Source organism: Tachysurus vachellii, chromosome 16, assembly GCF_030014155.1.
Source record: "Tachysurus vachellii isolate PV-2020 chromosome 16, HZAU_Pvac_v1, whole genome shotgun sequence".
NCBI classification, from domain to species: Eukaryota; Metazoa; Chordata; class Actinopteri; order Siluriformes; family Bagridae; genus Tachysurus; species Tachysurus vachellii.
The window spans coordinates 17771501-17790189 of NC_083475.1; the positions used below are offsets into that span (position 1 = coordinate 17771501).

General features: G+C 40.9%; 1 protein-coding gene across 1 annotated transcript in view; it reads right to left on the reverse strand.

The window, feature by feature from the left end:
• The window catches only part of srgap1b (SLIT-ROBO Rho GTPase activating protein 1b), a 55631-nt gene that overhangs the window by 23844 nt on the left and 13098 nt on the right, over nt 1-18689 (reverse strand). The window contains exons 2-4 of the mRNA XM_060889100.1: nt 7522-7717; nt 5269-5431; nt 3044-3106 (exon numbers count right to left, since the gene is read on the reverse strand). Of these exons, the coding sequence (XP_060745083.1) occupies nt 3044-3106; nt 5269-5431; nt 7522-7717 (422 nt within the window). The remainder of the gene's footprint in view (nt 1-3043; nt 3107-5268; nt 5432-7521; nt 7718-18689) is intronic.

The following is an 18689-nucleotide window of genomic DNA, read 5'->3' on the forward strand; positions in this document are numbered from 1 at the left end:
GGCGTTGGACTACGGATCGGAAGGTGATGTGTTCGAATCCCAGGGCCACCAAGGTGCTACTGCAGGGCCCTGTTGCTCAGTTGTATAAATTGAAAAAATTGTAAGTCAATCTGGATAAGGGTGTCTGCTAAATGCTGTAAACGTTTCCTATTCCTTATTTACCTGCAAACAAATGTGTTACAATGGAGGTTTAAAATTCCTGGGTTACTTCCTACCTAATTTAGGAAAAGTTGGGTAATCTGTTGGCAGTCATTTAAATGCTGCATTCAGGACAAAATGGGAACTGGGTCATTTCCTGACCTCAATGGAGGAAAATCTTCCATTTAAATGACTTCTTAAACTTAGAATTCCCACAGAAAATGATTCTCAAGATCTCTGGTTTCCTCAAACTGGAAATTCTGTGATGTCAGTTTAACATGGTGATGCCAAAATGCTAAGAAACTGTATTTTAAGCATTTTAAACAGAAAGTTGAGTTTATGAGGGAGACAATCGGGTCTTAAGAGAATTCCGTCAGACATCACGCATTCCTCCCTCAACCTCAGATTCTGAGTTCAGCGTAACTCAGATGTGGGAAGTGAGAACTACATTATCTTTTAATATCATTGTCTTTAATATCAATATCTTTTGTTAGCAATAAGTCCAGTCTTTCCTGGAAAGCGCCGATGTGGACGCAGGTTCAAATCCCAATTATCACAAGTCACACCCGATTCTACCTGCTGATGGCTTTCAATAGACTGAGGTGTCTTCTGATTGGTTGGAATGAAACCCTGCACCCACATCGGCTCCTCATTCCTGATGTAGGAGTTACAAGACTGAGTAACATTTTTTTGCCTTATGGGTTTCCCCAGTGTGCTACATTGTTTGTGAGTGAGAGTGTGTGTGTGTGTGTGTCTCGAATTTTCTTCCAACTATAAACCGCTAAGGTCGCATGAAAGCTATTCGGTGGAAAATAGAAAACCCCTGAGTTCTCATTTGTCATGAATGCAGCATAAATCATTGCCAAAGCGATACGAACAGCCTGAAAAATCTTTATGAGCAGTAGAGCAGTCGTTTGCTCACATCTGTGAATGAGTAGTGAAGTCATATTTAAAAAGGAAGCCAGTCTTCCCCACATCCGTAGTGTTTTCTCGTGCCCACGTTGAGATAATCAGGTAGAGACGACAAAATACACTGTGCTCCATCTGTGTTTAATAGATGCAGTGTGTGTGTGTAGAGACCGTGAGCTTGTATGTGTGTGTGTTTGAGAAGGATGGAGAATGTGAGTAATTGATGCCATATGTAAATGACCACCGCTTAGCTCAGCTCCAAGCCTCGTGATAAAGTTGTGATGGATTTTAACAAGGAAATGCAGAAGCTTTTGAGTGCTCTGCAAATACTCAGTGTCTCACATCTCCATGAGTGTGTGTGTGTGTGTGTGTGTGTGTGTGTGTGTGTGTGTCTGAATACGTCACTGTCCATCTGTGAGGCCAAACATGGTGGAAATCATTAGGTAAAATGCTTTAGATAAACAGTGTGAGTAGTTTGTTCATGCTAAAAAAAAACAAAAAAACACCTGGATGGGGGAAGTCGTGGCCTAATGGTTAGAGAGTCTGACTCCTAACCCTAAGGTTGTGGGTTCGAGTCTCGGGCCGGCCACGACTGAGCTGCCCTTGAGCAAGGCACCGAACCCCCCCAACTGCTCCCCGAGCGCCACAGCATAAATGTAATGCCCAGTGCTACGGGTGTGTGTTCACGGTGTGTGTGCGTGTTCACTGCTGTGTGTGTGCACTTTGGATGGGTTAAATGCAGAGAACAAATTCTGAGTACGGGTCACCGTACTTAGCTGTATGTCACGTCACTTTCACTTCATTGTCACTTACTATTCAAGGTTTGCAGATTTGCTTATGTAGAGGAAGGAATGAAGGCTAAAAATTTTTTCAAGATGGCCGACGATACAGCGGGGGTCAAGACTTCTTATAAACATCTTTGTTTAAAATGAAAGATCATCCTTTAAAATCGCATTGTTGTGCGATTTATTTTTCATTCATTCATCTTCTACCGCTTATCCGAACTACCTCGGGTCACGGGGAGCCTGTGCCTATCTCAGGCGTCATTGGGCATCGAGGCAGGATACACCCTGGACGGAGTGCCAACCCATCACAGGGCACACACACACTCTCATTCACTCACACAATCACACACTACGGACAATTTTCCAGAGATGCCAATCAACCTACCATGCATGTCTTTGGACCGGGGGAGGAAACCGGAGTACCCGGAGGAAACCCCCGAGGCACGGGGAGAACATGCAAACTCCACACACACAAGGCGGAGGTGGGAATCGAACCCCCAACCCTGGAGGTGTGAGGCGAACGTGCTAACCACTAAGCCACCGTGCCTCCCCGATTTATTTTTCAATATTTAAAAAAAAAAAATTCACTGTAATCCGTTAAAGCTTACGGCATCGTGTTACACGGGTTTGATGTCATTTATCGTTGTCTGGGAATGGGCTTCAGGTTAGAAAAAAAACCTTAGGGTTTAATTTGAACAACACATCCCTTCTAAATTTGACTCAGTAGACGTTAGAGTACATAGTGCACAGTGAGTACTAGAGTGTTTACTGTGTGATTTGGGACACGGATTTTGCCTGATGTTTGCTTAATGTTTGCTTACATTTAATATATATATTAAATGTATTGTTCAAAAAAAGGATAAAAAAAAAAAAAAACAAGAAACTTCTACAGGTTTCCCTCTGGGGTTTCCTGGTGCTAGGCAAGCTGAAGTTATTACATTTATGCCCTGTAAAAGAACCTGAGCGTAGGCTGTGTGACTGAAGTATGAAATGACAGAATGAGCGAATGAAAGATTGATGAGATTGCAGGAGCTGAGCTGTAGAGCCATCAAAAAGAAGGAGTGAAGTATAGAAGACCAGTATTGATGGAATGATAAAAACAAGAAAGACAGGATGGGCGGATTGAGGTGAGCTGAAGTGATGAGCGACGAAGATGAGAACGGAAAGATGATGGGAGGCTTGGGACAGAGCGAAAGGAAAAATCCCCTCACCGTATAGAGTTCGTTAAGAATCTTCATCAGGTCCTCCTGCAACTGGAATGTGATCTCTTTACTCTGGAGAAAAGAGAAAAAAAAGAGGAGAAGGAGTTTATTTAGAGAAGCTAATACAAAAGTCTAGGTCTAGGTTTGGGTCAAACTCATATCTAAAGCAATGAAAGTGCTTGAGACGCCTGATCTAAAGTGAATGGGGAGCTCAAAAGCCATTTGGAGAGCAAAATGCCATCCTATTACTTTTATCTGTCGAGTTCATTCAGGCTTAGCATCACATTACAAAGAAGGAAAGCAGACAAAGCTTGAGGTGAGTAGAAAGGCATTTAAGATGGGACCAGTATGTTAAAAAAAAACTGTTTAAATAACAATTTAGAGGTTCACTGCTTTGTACACTGATGCCAACAGCCAGCATTTATTTAAATGAGAATGTAAAGCTCCTCCCCTTTTTATTTTAATCAGCATCACAAGGCCAGATGCTTCTTAAAAATGCAATGGAGAATTATTTTTAATCTTTAAAAAAAAAAACTAAAAAAATCCAAATAAAGCCTACTGAGCCTAATTAAAATATGTTTGCCCTGTTGATGCATTCAGAGAGAAACACGGCAGTGCAGAGTGACGCTACACCGAGAAACTGAAATGAAAATAAAGGGAATAAAAGTGGCTTTTCTTAAAAACTAATCTGTGCCATATAAATGAAATGATATACAATACACAGTGCAACTACACATCGATAAAACCAGCCGAGGAATCCGGTTAGGAACAGCAGTTCTCCAGAAATAGAAAGCACACATTTCTCTTCCAAATAAACCTCCGGCTGCTTTTCTCTGCTGCTTAAACAACAAAGGTCATAAAAAACATGTCTGCTGTCTGCTCCCCATTCTGTCAGTGTCAATTCCAGCTCATCCACCAGTTCAACAATCTATCCATCCGCTTATTCGTTCACTGTACATTCAGTCCTAATCTCTTCCTTTAGCGATTAAATCAGTCCATCAGTCAAATAATTCATCCACTCAATTCATCCGTCCATCCATCCAGTAATCCATCTAATAATCCATCATCAATCAATTTATCCATCCAAACATACAATAATCCATCTATTCATCCAACACCCACAAATCCGATAATCTAACAATCTAAATCCCTCCAGCTACAGTAATATTCAAACCATCAATCAAACATTCCATTAATTCGTCCATTTAATTTTCAATGCATCCAACATTCCATTCAATAATACATGTATCCATCCATCCATCCATCCATCCATCCATCCATACCATTATCTATTAATTCATCTATCCACACCTCAATAATCCATCCCTTACATAATCCACCCATCCCTTAATAATCCAATCATACAGCCCTTACTAATTCATCCATTCATCCATCCATCTATAAATACCATTATCTATTAATTCATCTATCCACACCTCAATAATCCATCCCTTACATAATCCACCCATCCCTTAATAATCCAATCATACAGCCCTTACTAATTCATCCATCCATCCATCCATCCATCCATCCATCTATAAATACCATTATCTATTAATTCATCCATCCATCCATAAATACCATTATCTATTAATTCATCTATCCACACCTCAATAATCCATCTATCCATCCCTTACATAATCCACCCATCCCTTTATAATCCAATCATACAGCCCTTACTAATTCATCCATTCATCCATCCATCTATAAATACCATTATCTATTAATTCATTCATCCATCCATACCATTATCTATTAATTCATCTATCCACACCTCAATAATCCATCTATCTATCCCTTACATAATCCACCCATCCCTTAATAATCCAATCATACAGCCCTTACTAATTCATCCATCCAACCATCCATCCATCTATAAATACCATTATCTATTAATTCATCCATCCATCCATACCATTATCTATTAATTCATCTATCCACACCTCAATAATCCATCTATCCATCCCTTACATAATCCACCCATCCCTTTATAATCCAATCATACAGCCCTTACTAATTCATCCATCCATCCATCCCTCCAGCCCTTAATAATGCATTAATTCATCCATAAATTCCTTAAACAATCAATCAATCAACACAATAAATCAGAATAATAACTGACCACTGATCTAAAAATGGTGAGTTAATTACATTACACACACTTATAACGTTCATCATCTGCTTTGTGAAGGTTTGGTGGAACTTTATGTGGGTCACCACGTTTGCATCCTCACTTTCTTGAGCAGGCGTGTGTTGTCCTCGCTGACGTGTGAGAGGCGTGTGATGACGTTGTTGAGGTAGAGGTCGCTGAGTGTGGCGTGGTCCTTGCTCTCTCGTCGCACTTGGTTCAGCAGCAGATACCAGCAGTTTACAGGAGACAGCAGGTTTTGGTCCTTCCTGCAGCAAACACCACAAACCACATATTAGACTGTGAGGAAGTAGGGAAGTATTGGCCACAAATACAAGCAGATGAAGAGATTAGAATTGTGCTTAAATACCACTGACAAATCAGCCGTTTCGGTGAAAACTTATCCAACAGAAGCTGAGAAAGTAACCTCTATAACCTCAGACTTTACACTGAATGGCGTTTGTGAAGATAAAGCGCTCTATGTGACTTGTTCTTTAACGCTTAAATGATTTTCTTATATATAGAACATTGTAAAGCCATTTTTTTTCCAGTAACCACACCATCAGTACAGGAACACCGACTGGGTGGTCCCTGGGTTTGCTATTTTCTGATGCTTCTTTTATGGTTATGCCTTGCTGGTCTTCTAAAACCCACTAATGAAGCATTTTCTAGCATGTCCTTGGGAAATTTCCAGCTTTTAATGGGCTTCTTTTGTAGGTCTGACTACAGGACCCTGCTTTAAAAGAAGCCTCAACTCCGAAGCCTCGAATCTCATTTCCCTTCCGCAGGACTGCACTAAACACAAGCACTACAGGAAGTTCAGGAAATGTATTCCAGCTCAGAGGAACCATATGCATAATCCTCAATAGTCATACAAAAAAAAAAAAAAAAAAAAACCTGCAAGACATTCCTGGTGTGGGCAACATGTGAAGGGTGCCAATACTTATAATGCATTATATAGTCCCACAGTATATAAAATTGGTAGAAGGCTGACAGGCAGATTGATAGACAGACAGCGATTATTTTTTAATATTGGGTCTGCATGTGTTGTGTGTGTAATAAACGTGGACAGGGATTTTAACTGGCAGTAATGTTGAGATGTAATAACCTATGAAGGTCTATGTAGATCTCAGGATCTTGTGATCACTGAGGGTATTTCGAGCAGAAAGGTTCATCAGCGGTGATATTAACACAGGGATCTCTGAGCAGACATTCAGCAGGCTTGGTCCTGTGAGGACCAGCAAGACGGCGGCGCAATACACACGACTAAAGCTGTGCAGTGTGCAGAGAAAAGTATGCATGCTGAGAAAAGCAGAAAGAGGACAGAGAGAGAGAGAGAGAGAGAGAAAGAGAGAGAAGGGGGGGTGAGGGGGTCTTCGTCTCTCTTACACTGCCTTTTATTTTTCTACAGTTTCATCCTTTTTGCTGCAGAATGCTATCTGCATTAATGAGGCTGTGCACACAAACACACACACACACACACACACACACACACACCATGACAGATGAGCAGAATACATAAAAGAAGGAGGAGCAGTTATCTCCCAGTATCTCTCCCAATTCTGATTTGATTTTTTTTCAGGAAATAAGCGCACAGGAAGGAAAGGATACGGTGTAGTTCCTAACACCGCTTCTGCTCTTAAAGCAAACCGAAAACCGAGAGCGATAATAGAAGATAAATGATTAAGAATAAAATTCAATAGCAAATTGATGTAACTAAAAATAGATATTTAAATTTTAGCCAAAATTTGCTATACATGGACACCTCAAATAAATTTTCTACCTACATTTCAATGTGGTGAAATTATTTTACTGTTTAACATTTACTTCGTTTTGCCCAGGCAGACCTCCATCTAGGTTTTTGTGATTTTGTGATCTTTCACCATTTTTTCAGCTGACGCAGATTTACCTCAGATTTCAGCCTTCTCGTCATCACAGCACACATCGAGCACAAATCCCTCTTCCGTTCCCGTGTGTGGAACGTGAGTACAACTCTCATAGGAAGTCAGTACATACAGTATGTCTTCACTGATAGGAGTTTAAAATAAGAATCTTGTGCTCACAATTTTACCAAAAGACTCCACATTGGATCACAAGTATTGAAATCAAGCTGCAGCACAGTCCACAATCAAGCATTATTGGCTGCAGTAATCACAAGAAAACAAACAGAAATTCTGTCAGTCTGTGTACGTGATGTGTTTTCCAGGCCACGACACATACAGAGAGAAAGATGGAAAGATGATGGACAAGAACAAGAACAAATAAAAGATGGATTTGTATCTCAAATGTGCCGTCGTGCAAAGCTAGGTTCATTTCTCTGAGCTGTCAGTGCAGCCTCATGTGTCTCAGCTCTGCTCACTTGTACTGCTGGTGGTCCTTGGTGCTGCGCGTCTTGGCCATGAAACGCTCAGCCAGCTTCTCCAGGTTGCGCGAGTACTCGCTCTCGATCTCGGACTTCTTGCGGAAGAAATCCTGCAGGTCCTGGAGGAGCTGTACTCTCATCTCCGTCTGCTGCTCCAGACATTTCTGCTGCTCCAACAGCTGAGAGCGGATCTCTGTTAAAAACACACGCACAAAAAAAACAACACACGACTTGAGGAATTGAGAAAAACTGTCAGGCTAGTTTTTAATGCTAATCCAAATTCTTTTTTCTTTTCATGTTTAAAAATGATCAGAAGGAGAACAACAAAAGATATTTATTAAAATTTAATCGACAAATCAACTCAGTCAGTGTTATAGAAATATAGACAAAACCCACTGTTACGACCCCAAATGATGTTTAGGGGTATGGTTGGGATGTAACAATATGAAATGATTATAAAGTTAGATTTCTGGTGTGTATGTAGCAATCAACGACACGAACAACAAATAGCGGGCAAAACCTGTCTATATTATCATACAGATTGTGGTGACAAAGGTGATAATATTTACTATATCTACAGAAACAAGATAACAAAAACCACAAAGGGAAAACGAGACATGAGCGGTGCCAAAACAAAGAAATAAACAAAACAAAACTGCGCTAGCTTGAACATAACCCTCTAACCTGAACTACAAAGAAAAGTAATAAAACAAATCTTCAGCGTCGATGACGCCCTACCTAACCTATACTTCCTATCCAAACAAAAGATACAGAGGGTGGCACGCGCTCCTACCCTAGTGTGTCTAATACAGAAAAGCTTACCTACGTGTTGCACAATGTATGTCACGTGACGTACTCACCTGTCCAGTTTTCCCCAAAATAAATAAAGTCATATCCATGAAGCGAAGAAACACAAACATCCAGATGCCGAACGAGTGACCCTCAAGTCACGTACACAAAGTGACCCGCAAGTCACGTACACAAAGTGACCCTCAAGTCACGTACACAAAGTGACCCGCAAGTCACGTACACAAAGTGACCCTCAAGTCACGCACACAAAGTGACCCGCAAGTCACGCACACAAAGTGACCCTCAAGTCACGTACACAAAGTGACCCGCAAGTCACATACACAAAGTGACCCTCAAGTCACATACACAAAGTGACCCTCAAGTCACATACACAAAGTGACCCTCAAGTCACGTACACAAAGTGACCCGCAAGTCACATACACAAAAAAAAACTAACAAATTGGGATACATGAACAGTCTGACATACTAAAACCGAATGAACAACAATAGAGCCCTCTAACTAATTAGCACACATCTTCTTTCTCCTTCTGTTTCTGTCTCTGTTTCTGATTCTAATCCTGATTCTGATTCTGGTTGGTTGGTAGATCGACGGGTGATGTCACACAGGATAATGAAGATTGACAGGAGATGTCCAATGGTAGGATCTGAAAAGATAGATAGTGGAGCAAAGAGAGAGAGAGAGAGAACAAGAACAAGCAAAACAGCGAACCCACAAACATAGTTCGTAACACCCCTCCCCTTAAGACCAAACAACTGTTTGGTTTACAGTAACAAATGTGATTAGATATTAACGCTACACCCTGGAGAGTGCATCGGCTACAATATTCTCTGCAGAGGGAAACTCACTTTTGTGAATTAACACAAATTCATCCGCCGACACTGCGGCTTGAGAGAGGGAGTTTTCCTTCTGTTCGTTCAGGTAAACCACTACTTGCTCCGGGAGACAATTTTTAAATTCCTCCAGCAAAATTAATTCCCGCACTGAATTAAAATCAGTAACCTTGCTAGCAACACACCATTTGTCAAAGAGAATGCCCTTCTCTCTAGCAAACTCAACGAAAGTCTGATTAGACATTTTCTTATGATTTCTAAATCTTTGTCTGTATGCTTCAGGCACCAACTCGTAGGCGCGTAGAATAGCAGCTTTCAGTGTGTCATATTTTAAGCTGTCTTCTAAGGACAGAGTAGAGCAGATTTCCTGAGCTTTACCCATCAGACGACACTGTACCAAGAGAGACCAAACATCTTTTGGCCAACGGAGGGAAAGCGCAATGCGCTCAAATGCATTAAAATAAGAGTCCACCTCCGTCTCCCTAAAGTGAGGTACTAAAGCAATATGCTTGCTCACATCAAAGGTGGGTGAGGACAATCCGACCACCGGGGAAACATTTGGATCTGGAGCGGGAGTCTGTTGTGTAGCTGAGCTGGCAGCAATCTTCATCGCTTCCAGCTCGAGCTGTCGTAACTTTATTTGTTTCTCGACCTCTAACTCCATCCTGCGTATTTCTAATCGCATCTCAAACTCAGCGTGCCGAACTTGGGCTTCTAATTGTAACGGGGGTAGGTGGGACTTCAGTCGCACACCTTCTCTAGACCCAGTTGAGACGGGAGAGGACGGTTCAGAGAGTGGTAAGCCGGGCTTGGCGTCAGACTCCTCCTCGGCCTTAGCTATAGCGCGTTCCTCCCCGATGTTCTGCACATCCCTTAACAATGTCTGTCCCCCGGCATCAAGAGATTGCGTCTCCCAATTAGCCTCCTCATCATCAGCATCCCCAGTTAGGAGCAAAACATTTAACTCAGTCAAACCTTGTAATATTACCTGCTTAACTTCTTCTTTACGAGCTTGTCTGGCAACAGAGATTTCATAATGTGCCGCAATTGCAAATAAGTCATCCTTCCTGCACTTATTTAGCTGTTCTATGGTGGGAGCTTTAATAAATGACTGTAAATCAAACAAAGCCATGTTTCGATTATTAATTCCCACACAGCACACAGCAAGAAAAAAACAACAACAACACAACACTAATGCCAGTACCCCTAGTGGTAAAGCGCAAACCTACAAACTAGCCTATAGGCTCCCCACAACTATGCTGATGACGCCAACACACACCAAAAATTTTGAACATGGGAAAAACTATCCCGGACGAGCCCCCATTTGTTACGACCCCAAATGATGTTTAGGGGTATGGTTGGGATGTAACAATATGAAATGATTATAAAGTTAGATTTCTGGTGTGTATGTAGCAATCAACGACACGAACAACAAATAGCGGGCAAAACCTGTCTATATTATCATACAGATTGTGGTGACAAAGGTGATAATATTTACTATATCTACAGAAACAAGATAACAAAAACCACAAAGGGAAAACGAGACATGAGCGGTGCCAAAACAAAGAAATAAACAAAACAAAACTGCGCTAGCTTGAACATAACCCTCTAACCTGAACTACAAAGAAAAGTAATAAAACAAATCTTCAGCGTCGATGACGCCCTACCTAACCTATACTTCCTATCCAAACAAAAGATACAGAGGGTGGCACGCGCTCCTACCCTAGTGTGTCTAATACAGAAAAGCTTACCTACGTGTTGCACAATGTATGTCACGTGACGTACTCACCTGTCCAGTTTTCCCCAAAATAAATAAAGTCATATCCATGAAGCGAAGAAACACAAACATCCAGATGCCGAACGAGTGACCCTCAAGTCACGTACACAAAGTGACCCGCAAGTCACGTACACAAAAAAAAACTAACAAATTGGGATACATGAACAGTCTGACATACTAAAACCGAATGAACAACAATAGAGCCCTCTAACTAATTAGCACACATCTTCTTTCTCCTTCTGTTTCTGTCTCTGTTTCTGATTCTAATCCTGATTCTGATTCTGGTTGGTTGGTAGATCGACGGGTGATGTCACACAGGATAATGAAGATTGACAGGAGATGTCCAATGGTAGGATCTGAAAAGATAGATAGTGGAGCAAAGAGAGAGAGAGAGAGAACAAGAACAAGCAAAACAGCGAACCCACAAACATAGTTCGTAACACCCACGATCCACATAGAACTGACCATAATAACAATATACAGGCTGTTTTTTTTTTTTTTTTTTTTTACAAAAGGATGACTAGAGGACGTCATCTTTGTGGTTAAGAAAACAGCACAGTAAAACTTTTGTCCCATTCATCAGTCTTTCTTCCTTTATACAGTATCACTATTATCATTTAAACATCGTCTACTGTAGATTTGAGATTCACATGCCATGATGTTCAAGAACACACAATACACACACACACACACACACACACACATATACACACACATATATATAAATATAAATCAGGATTACCATCCAATCACAGTGTAAACCATCCAATTTAATTTATACATTTAAGAATAATTTAGATGTAATTGTGAGTCTGGCAACACTAGGTGTAATACATTCCTCATTTTAAATGCAGTGAAGTGATTACCCGTGAAAATCCCCAGAGTTTCAAGCAAGCTTCAAAAAAGGTAAAGCAATCAGATTTAACAGATAAAGCTACTGGAGAATGATGCAAATTACGTGTCCACCTTCGGAGGAGATTTCCAGCTTAAGACACAACAAAAACGTCAGAGGAATAAACTTTGCCTGGCTGTCTGAAGACCTGCCACTTCACCAAACACTTTCGGAAGATAAGCTATCGAACCCCGGCGCTTTTCTTTTAGCTTCTTTTTCTCAAAGTAAAAATAAATAAAAAAATAAAAAATACTCGATATTTCCTTTCATTATAACATTAAATAACCATATATCCATGCTGATCAGACAGATACCGAATCCCATCCTACTGCATTACACACTGGCTTTTATTGGGCAGATTAATTAGTGTGAATAGATGACAGACTGAAGAAAAAAAAAAAGGAACACACAGTTATGTGGAATTGCTGACGAACACTTGCTTGTACAACACTTATACAACTCTCCTGCTCACTAAACACCGGCACCTCTGTTTGAACACGCTGTGGATAAAGCTGCTACACAACAGCATGTAGTCAAACCCTGATCGACGACGTGGAGCAAACACACTGTGCTACATCAGAAACTTTCTTACTTTGTGTCTGTATTGTTGTGTCAGACAAGTTCTGTGGCTAAATCTCCAAACCTGGGACTCATTAATAATAGAAAAAAAAATGGCAGGAGTCACCAATCATAAGAAAATCAAACCTTTGATAACATGCTGAAATAACAGATACTGTGAAGATAAATAAGCTAACACGATAACACTGATTATACAACAGTTAGCGCTGTCCAGTCATTTGATTGCTTCGAGCGCTTATGTTTTGTATAACTGCACTGGGACATTTTATACATTTACTGCCTGTTTGGATTCCCTCAAAACTGTACACTTCCTACGAAGGAAACGGTTACTACAGCAGAGTTAGCGTAGTAAAGTTAGCGACATCACCAACAGACACGACATACAATATTTTCAAAACATTTGACATACATATATATATATATATATATATATATATATATATATATATATATATATATATATATAGGAAGAGAGATTTTACCATCAGCACATTTAACGTGAACGTACAAATGACCGCAAGTTAGCTAGTCAGCAATCCGACATGCTAACGGAGCAGAAATAAACAGAATATTTGACCATGATGTCTCTGAAATATCACTAAATTGATATTATATTCTTGTTTATAGAACTGTTTTAGTAAAGAAGTCTTACAGTCTGACTCTGTATGAAAATCGTACAGTTGTAGAAATTAAAAATAGAGCAGTTATAGTGAAAACTGTGCAGTTATACAGAAAATCATTTGGTCTTTACCAAATACAGAAAATCATGTGGTTATACCAAATACCAAAAATTGTGCAGTTATGCCAAATTAAGAAAATCGTGCAGTTATACAGAAAATCATGCACTTATACCAAATACTGGAAACTGTGTGGTTATGCAGAAGCACAGCTGTGTTTAAACATAGGCATGACGCTTCAGGTTAAGTTAGTCAGTACATTCAGTATTCAGAATAACTGGCACTCTTATTGTGTGAATGTAATAAAGACTGAATATTGAAATAGTTGCAAGGGCTCCAGTCTATGCAGTTGCCTTTCTTTACTTAATTTAAACAAGACTACAATATAAATTTGTTTTAAATTAGCTAATCACCTTTTAGTTAAGACTGTATTACATTATTGTTTTCTGTGTTGCATTTTTTAAGCACACTAGACCAAATTTTTTAATTGACCAAAAATGCTTGACTTTGCTGTATTTCTTTCAAAATTTATAATGCAAAAAATATGCTCCTGTGGAACCCCTTGGGTGACCCCACTGGTGATTGTGAATGTCTGATTATGTTAATTACGGCATGTCACGGGAGCATTATTACAGTACTGCTACTGGAATCTGACGTTTGGACGGTGCTTTGAACCGAGCGAAGCGTGTTGCGGTAATGAAAGTGGTAAGAATACGACCAGGGAGCGGAACCGTCTGGCGCACAATTCCATGTGCTCGCTGAAGCAAAGGGCAAATTTTCTGCCTCTCCCAACATTCATCCTGCACAACACACCGCCATCACAACTCGCTGCTGTTACCAAGACAACAGGTAGGGGAGTATTCCATGGGGATCAGTGTGTGCAAGTAAGTGTGTGTGTTTGTGAGTGGGTGGGTGGGTGTGTATAAAGTATAAGTGTGTAAGGAGGAGCATGCAGGATTCTTTCTTTTCTCTCATCGTACCCCCCCCTAAACAGACCAACTGCTTAATGTCACACTGCCTGTCGCTTTCCACGAGCCCAGAATGTCAGATGAGATGGCTGGCAGCCTGGGCGCTCTGAGTGGGTGGGTGGGTGTGTATGTGTATTTGTGCGTGTGTGTGTGTGTTGTGTGTATGTGTGCGTTGTGTGTATGTGTGTGTGTGGGATGGCTGGCAGGCAGGAGTGTGATTGCTGGAGAATGATTGTGTTAATCGTAGTGTGTGTGTGTGTGTGTGTGTGTGTGTGTGTGTGAGTGTGTGTGTGTGTGCGCATGCTGTGCTTTGCAATACGATGAGTGATTGGATTATTACCAAGGTGACTCTTGTATCTAATAGAGCAAGATGTAGAGAAGCAAAGGAAGAAAGAAGCAAATGAATATCAGCCTAAAGAGAACAATCTGATGAAAGAAGAGAAGAAGAAGAAGTGATGTTTATAATAAATGAAGCTCACAAAAGGAGGGATGCAGTGTTACAGGTCAGGTCAGTGCTAAACAGTACGAATCCGACTCAGTGACTCATTTCCACTATGAGCTTTAAATACATGGGCGGATGACAGGATTTAAAAAACAGAAGAAAGCAGAACAGTCTATGATTATGTGGCTGTGGCAAAGCTATGAAAAAGGAGAGCGCTGCATTATTGCCAAGCCAGCAAGTTGCACCGTGGCATCCACATGCACCGCTGCACCCTGAACTGCCTGCTGGAACGAGCGTCGATGGCAACAAAACAGCGGGTTGGGGAGAGGACACGGGCTACCCTGCATGTACGTCTCTCTATCTGATGTGTAATCAGCGTCGACGCTGAACTGTTAAAAAGAATCAGGTTTCAGAGGATGGATGAATTCAGCTGCACAGGGTTTTGTGGCTAAAATCTACATTTAAGCACTGCTTTTTTGTTCTTTTGTTTTTTTTTCTGTGGGAAGGCGGTAGCTAGATTTAGAAAATGGCATTTTCCCTTTTAAATATCATGAAAATGTTTGGGATATGCTCTAAACCCATTTCACTGTGGAGCAATTGAAAATCTGTCAGGAAACACATCTGAAACCATATCCAGCTAGCAAGAGACGCTTAGCTTAAGACTAGCTGGTTTTTCACCTCTAAACTCATTAAACTGTTCTAAACCCATTTTAAAAGGAGAAAAAACTTAAATCTGAACATAGACCTAACGGTCATGTGTTAAAAATCTTACACAGGGAAAGAGAAATAGCTGAATAACAATTAGCTATATCTAGTCATCTACTATAGCTACATGCCTTTTTCTTAAATTTTCATATTTTTGTTTTTAGGTCTATTAATGTCAAGCTAGGTGGATTTTTCCCTCTTAAATGACATTAACTTTGGAATTGATGTAGGTTGTTTGTATAAAAATTTAAAGTTAACATTAAGTGAAAAAGATGAAGCCACATTTAGGCTGATTAGCCAACCTATTAATGCTAAAACGCAAATAATGTGAGCTAGCACAATTAAATATAAAAGACAATTTTCAATCTACTCCGTCCAGGGTGTATCCTGCCTTGATGCCCGATGACGCCTGAGAGAGCACAGGCTCCCCGTGACCCGAGGTAGTTCGGATAAGCGGTAGAAAATGAATGAATGAATGATGAATTTTCAATCTTATAGATTAATAAATATATCCAAGTTTATTTTTTTTTATAGCAAATCTAATTTAGCAAATTCATATTTTTTTATTTAGCAAATTTCATTCATCTGTGAAGTTTTCAGCAGCTCTTCTCTTTAGCAATTCTTATATATAATCTTAAGCTAAACCATTATAATAAACAGATCTGAAGTGATATCACATGACAACCCCCAGAGAAACAAAAAAACTGAAATGACAGATTTTGTGAAAGCAGAAGGATGACGTCTCCTCAGGTCCCCGCACGTCTCACGACCTCTCCGCAGGTTCCAGCACGTCTCACGACCTCTCCGCAGGTCCCAGCACGTCTCACGACCTCTCCGCAGGTCCCAGCACGTCTCACGACCTCTCCGCAGGTCCCAGCACGTCTCACGACCTCTCCGCAGGTCCCAGCACGTCTCTTGGCATCTCCGCAGGTCCCCGCACGTCTCATGACCGCAGGACCCAGCACGTCTCTTGGCATCTCCGCAGGTCCCCGAACGTCTCATGACCTCTCTGCAGGTCCCTGCATGTCTCACGACCTCTCCGCAGGACCCAGCACGTCTCTTGGCATCTCCGCAGGTCCCCGCACGTCACATGACCTCTCCGCAGGTCCCTGCACGTCTCACGACCTCTCCGCAGGACCCAGCACGTCTCTTGGCATCTCCGCAGGTCCCCGCACGTCTCATAACCTCTCCGCAGGTCCCCGCATGTCTCATGACCTCTCCGCAGGGCCCCGCACCTCTCAAGACCCCTCCGCAGGTCTCCACACACGTCCTCATGACCTCTCAGCAGGTCTCCGCACACCTCATGACCTCTCAGCAGGTCTCCGCACGTCTTTTGACATCACCGCAGGTCTCCGCACGTCTCATGATGTCTCCTGGGGTCTCTACACGTCCCATGACATCTCCACAGATCTCCGCACTTCTCATGACGTCTCCTCATGACGTCTTCTGCATGACTCGTGATGTCTCCTCGCCATCCGACCCTTGCTTTTTTATCCTGATGAAGAAGCACAGTACTGAATGGTCCATTTTTAATAAAAGCGGTTAGGAACAGCAGCAGCCGTAGCAATTTGTCACTGATCTGTTCAAATCTCATTTCTATGCTAAAATCTATATTTGGTCATATTAAAGTGACCAGGATTTTCAGGAATTTCAGGCAATTCACTTCAAGTCAATTCAGAACACTTTAAATCTTGTATGCAAATATTCCAAGAGTGAAAGACTAAATTATTAATGCAGGAGATGAACTTGTGGAAAATAAGTCGACTTTGTTGCTTGCAAAGCAAATCTGGCTCTGAAAAATGTGCCTGGCATTTACATAAATCTTATTGAAAAATCCCACTGAAGGGCAGTGACTAGTTTTATTTTTAAAACTCATGCTTATATATTTTTGTATAAACCCGAATCCTGCTTGCTCATCACCGCCTCAACTTGCAGTTGAGTCCCTATTTGACCCTTGAACTTATGACCCGTGTGAGCTTGTCTGATATCCCGAGGCATGCATCACCTCGGTCTGGGCTGTCTCCATGGCAACAAGGCATTTTCTCCTGAAACGTTGAGTGAGAGAATATAGGCATGCAGCATGGGGCTGCTAACAATCCTCTCTCTCTCCCTCTCTCTCTCTCTCTCTCTGACACACACCTGATTCCCAACTCCACCTGAATAAACACACATCCTCATTACACGTCTTCACACAAACAAGCTTTGCTCCTTCTTGCAAATCCTTGTTCTGTTTTCTTCTTCCTGTTCATCTCGTGCTGTTCGTCCTACGTACAAATTCATCATTAATGAATTCAACTCTTAAGCTCTCTTAGCCTTCTTTCTTTTCTTCCCTCTCAGACCAAAAAAAAATGGGAGCTTCATTTGGCAGCTTCACTCATTTCTCAAGAACCATTATCATATTTCAATACATTCATTTACAAGGCGTGTGAACGTGTGTGTGCGTGTATGTATGTGTGTGTGTGTACACACTCCCACAAGACAGACTGCTGCTCATCACACAAATCCTGTTAACTGCAGGAAATCACATTCTGCTCATTAAATTTCAAACAGAAAGACTGAAAGCAAAAAAAAAGAAAGAATGAAAGAAAGAAAGAATAAAACAGATAAAATATGCTTCTTTAAAGTCAACAGATTTTCACTCTCACTCATCACTTATCCTTCCCGGTGTAGTACATTTTCCTTATCATTTTATATTCATTATAAATAAATCAATAATAAATATCCTCTCTCACACCGGGATGTTTAAACTGCATTCAGCTGAGGCTTTGTGCATCCGGAGAACAGCTTTTCCACTACGAGAATATAGCGATGGCTATATTCTGTAAAACGGTGTACAAAATGCAGTTAAATTCCTCACCACCTACTGAACATGAGGAGTCAAGATAGCGTTCAAAAATGGCAGAAGGTGAAAAGATGCGGTTAATCCGGCTTTACGCTTTTTGGTGCAATGTTGTAGGTGACCAAAAAAAAAAAAAAAAAAAAAGACAAATTTTGAGATCGAGGGACTTTCAACGCATAACATGACTCGATCAGAGGAAGTGGAGTTAATACGAGTGGAGTTTTAAGATTTTATTTTTATTCAAATGAGCATTGCTACAGCACAATACTCCTCTAAACACCACTGTAGATACTTTGAAACTCATGTACTCATGAACATGTAACCCAAACGCACAATTGCACAGAAAATGATACTGATACTTATTACCTCAAGCTCATTAATCGTTAATCAGAGGTCTAATTAATCTCACTAATATCTTTCTTTAGAGGATTTTCATCCTATAATCTGACACTGAGAACACTTATGTTATACAGTTCATCCAGATTTTAAGAATAACAAGTAATAACAAATTGTAACGGTCAACAGTGTAAAATCAGCTTTAAAGGCTTTTGAAAAGGAAAACGTGAGACGTGTTTCTGAGAGGCTCGGCGTATACCCATATCGTGTACGTACACGGTATTTGGCAGAAGTTCTTATCATTCAATT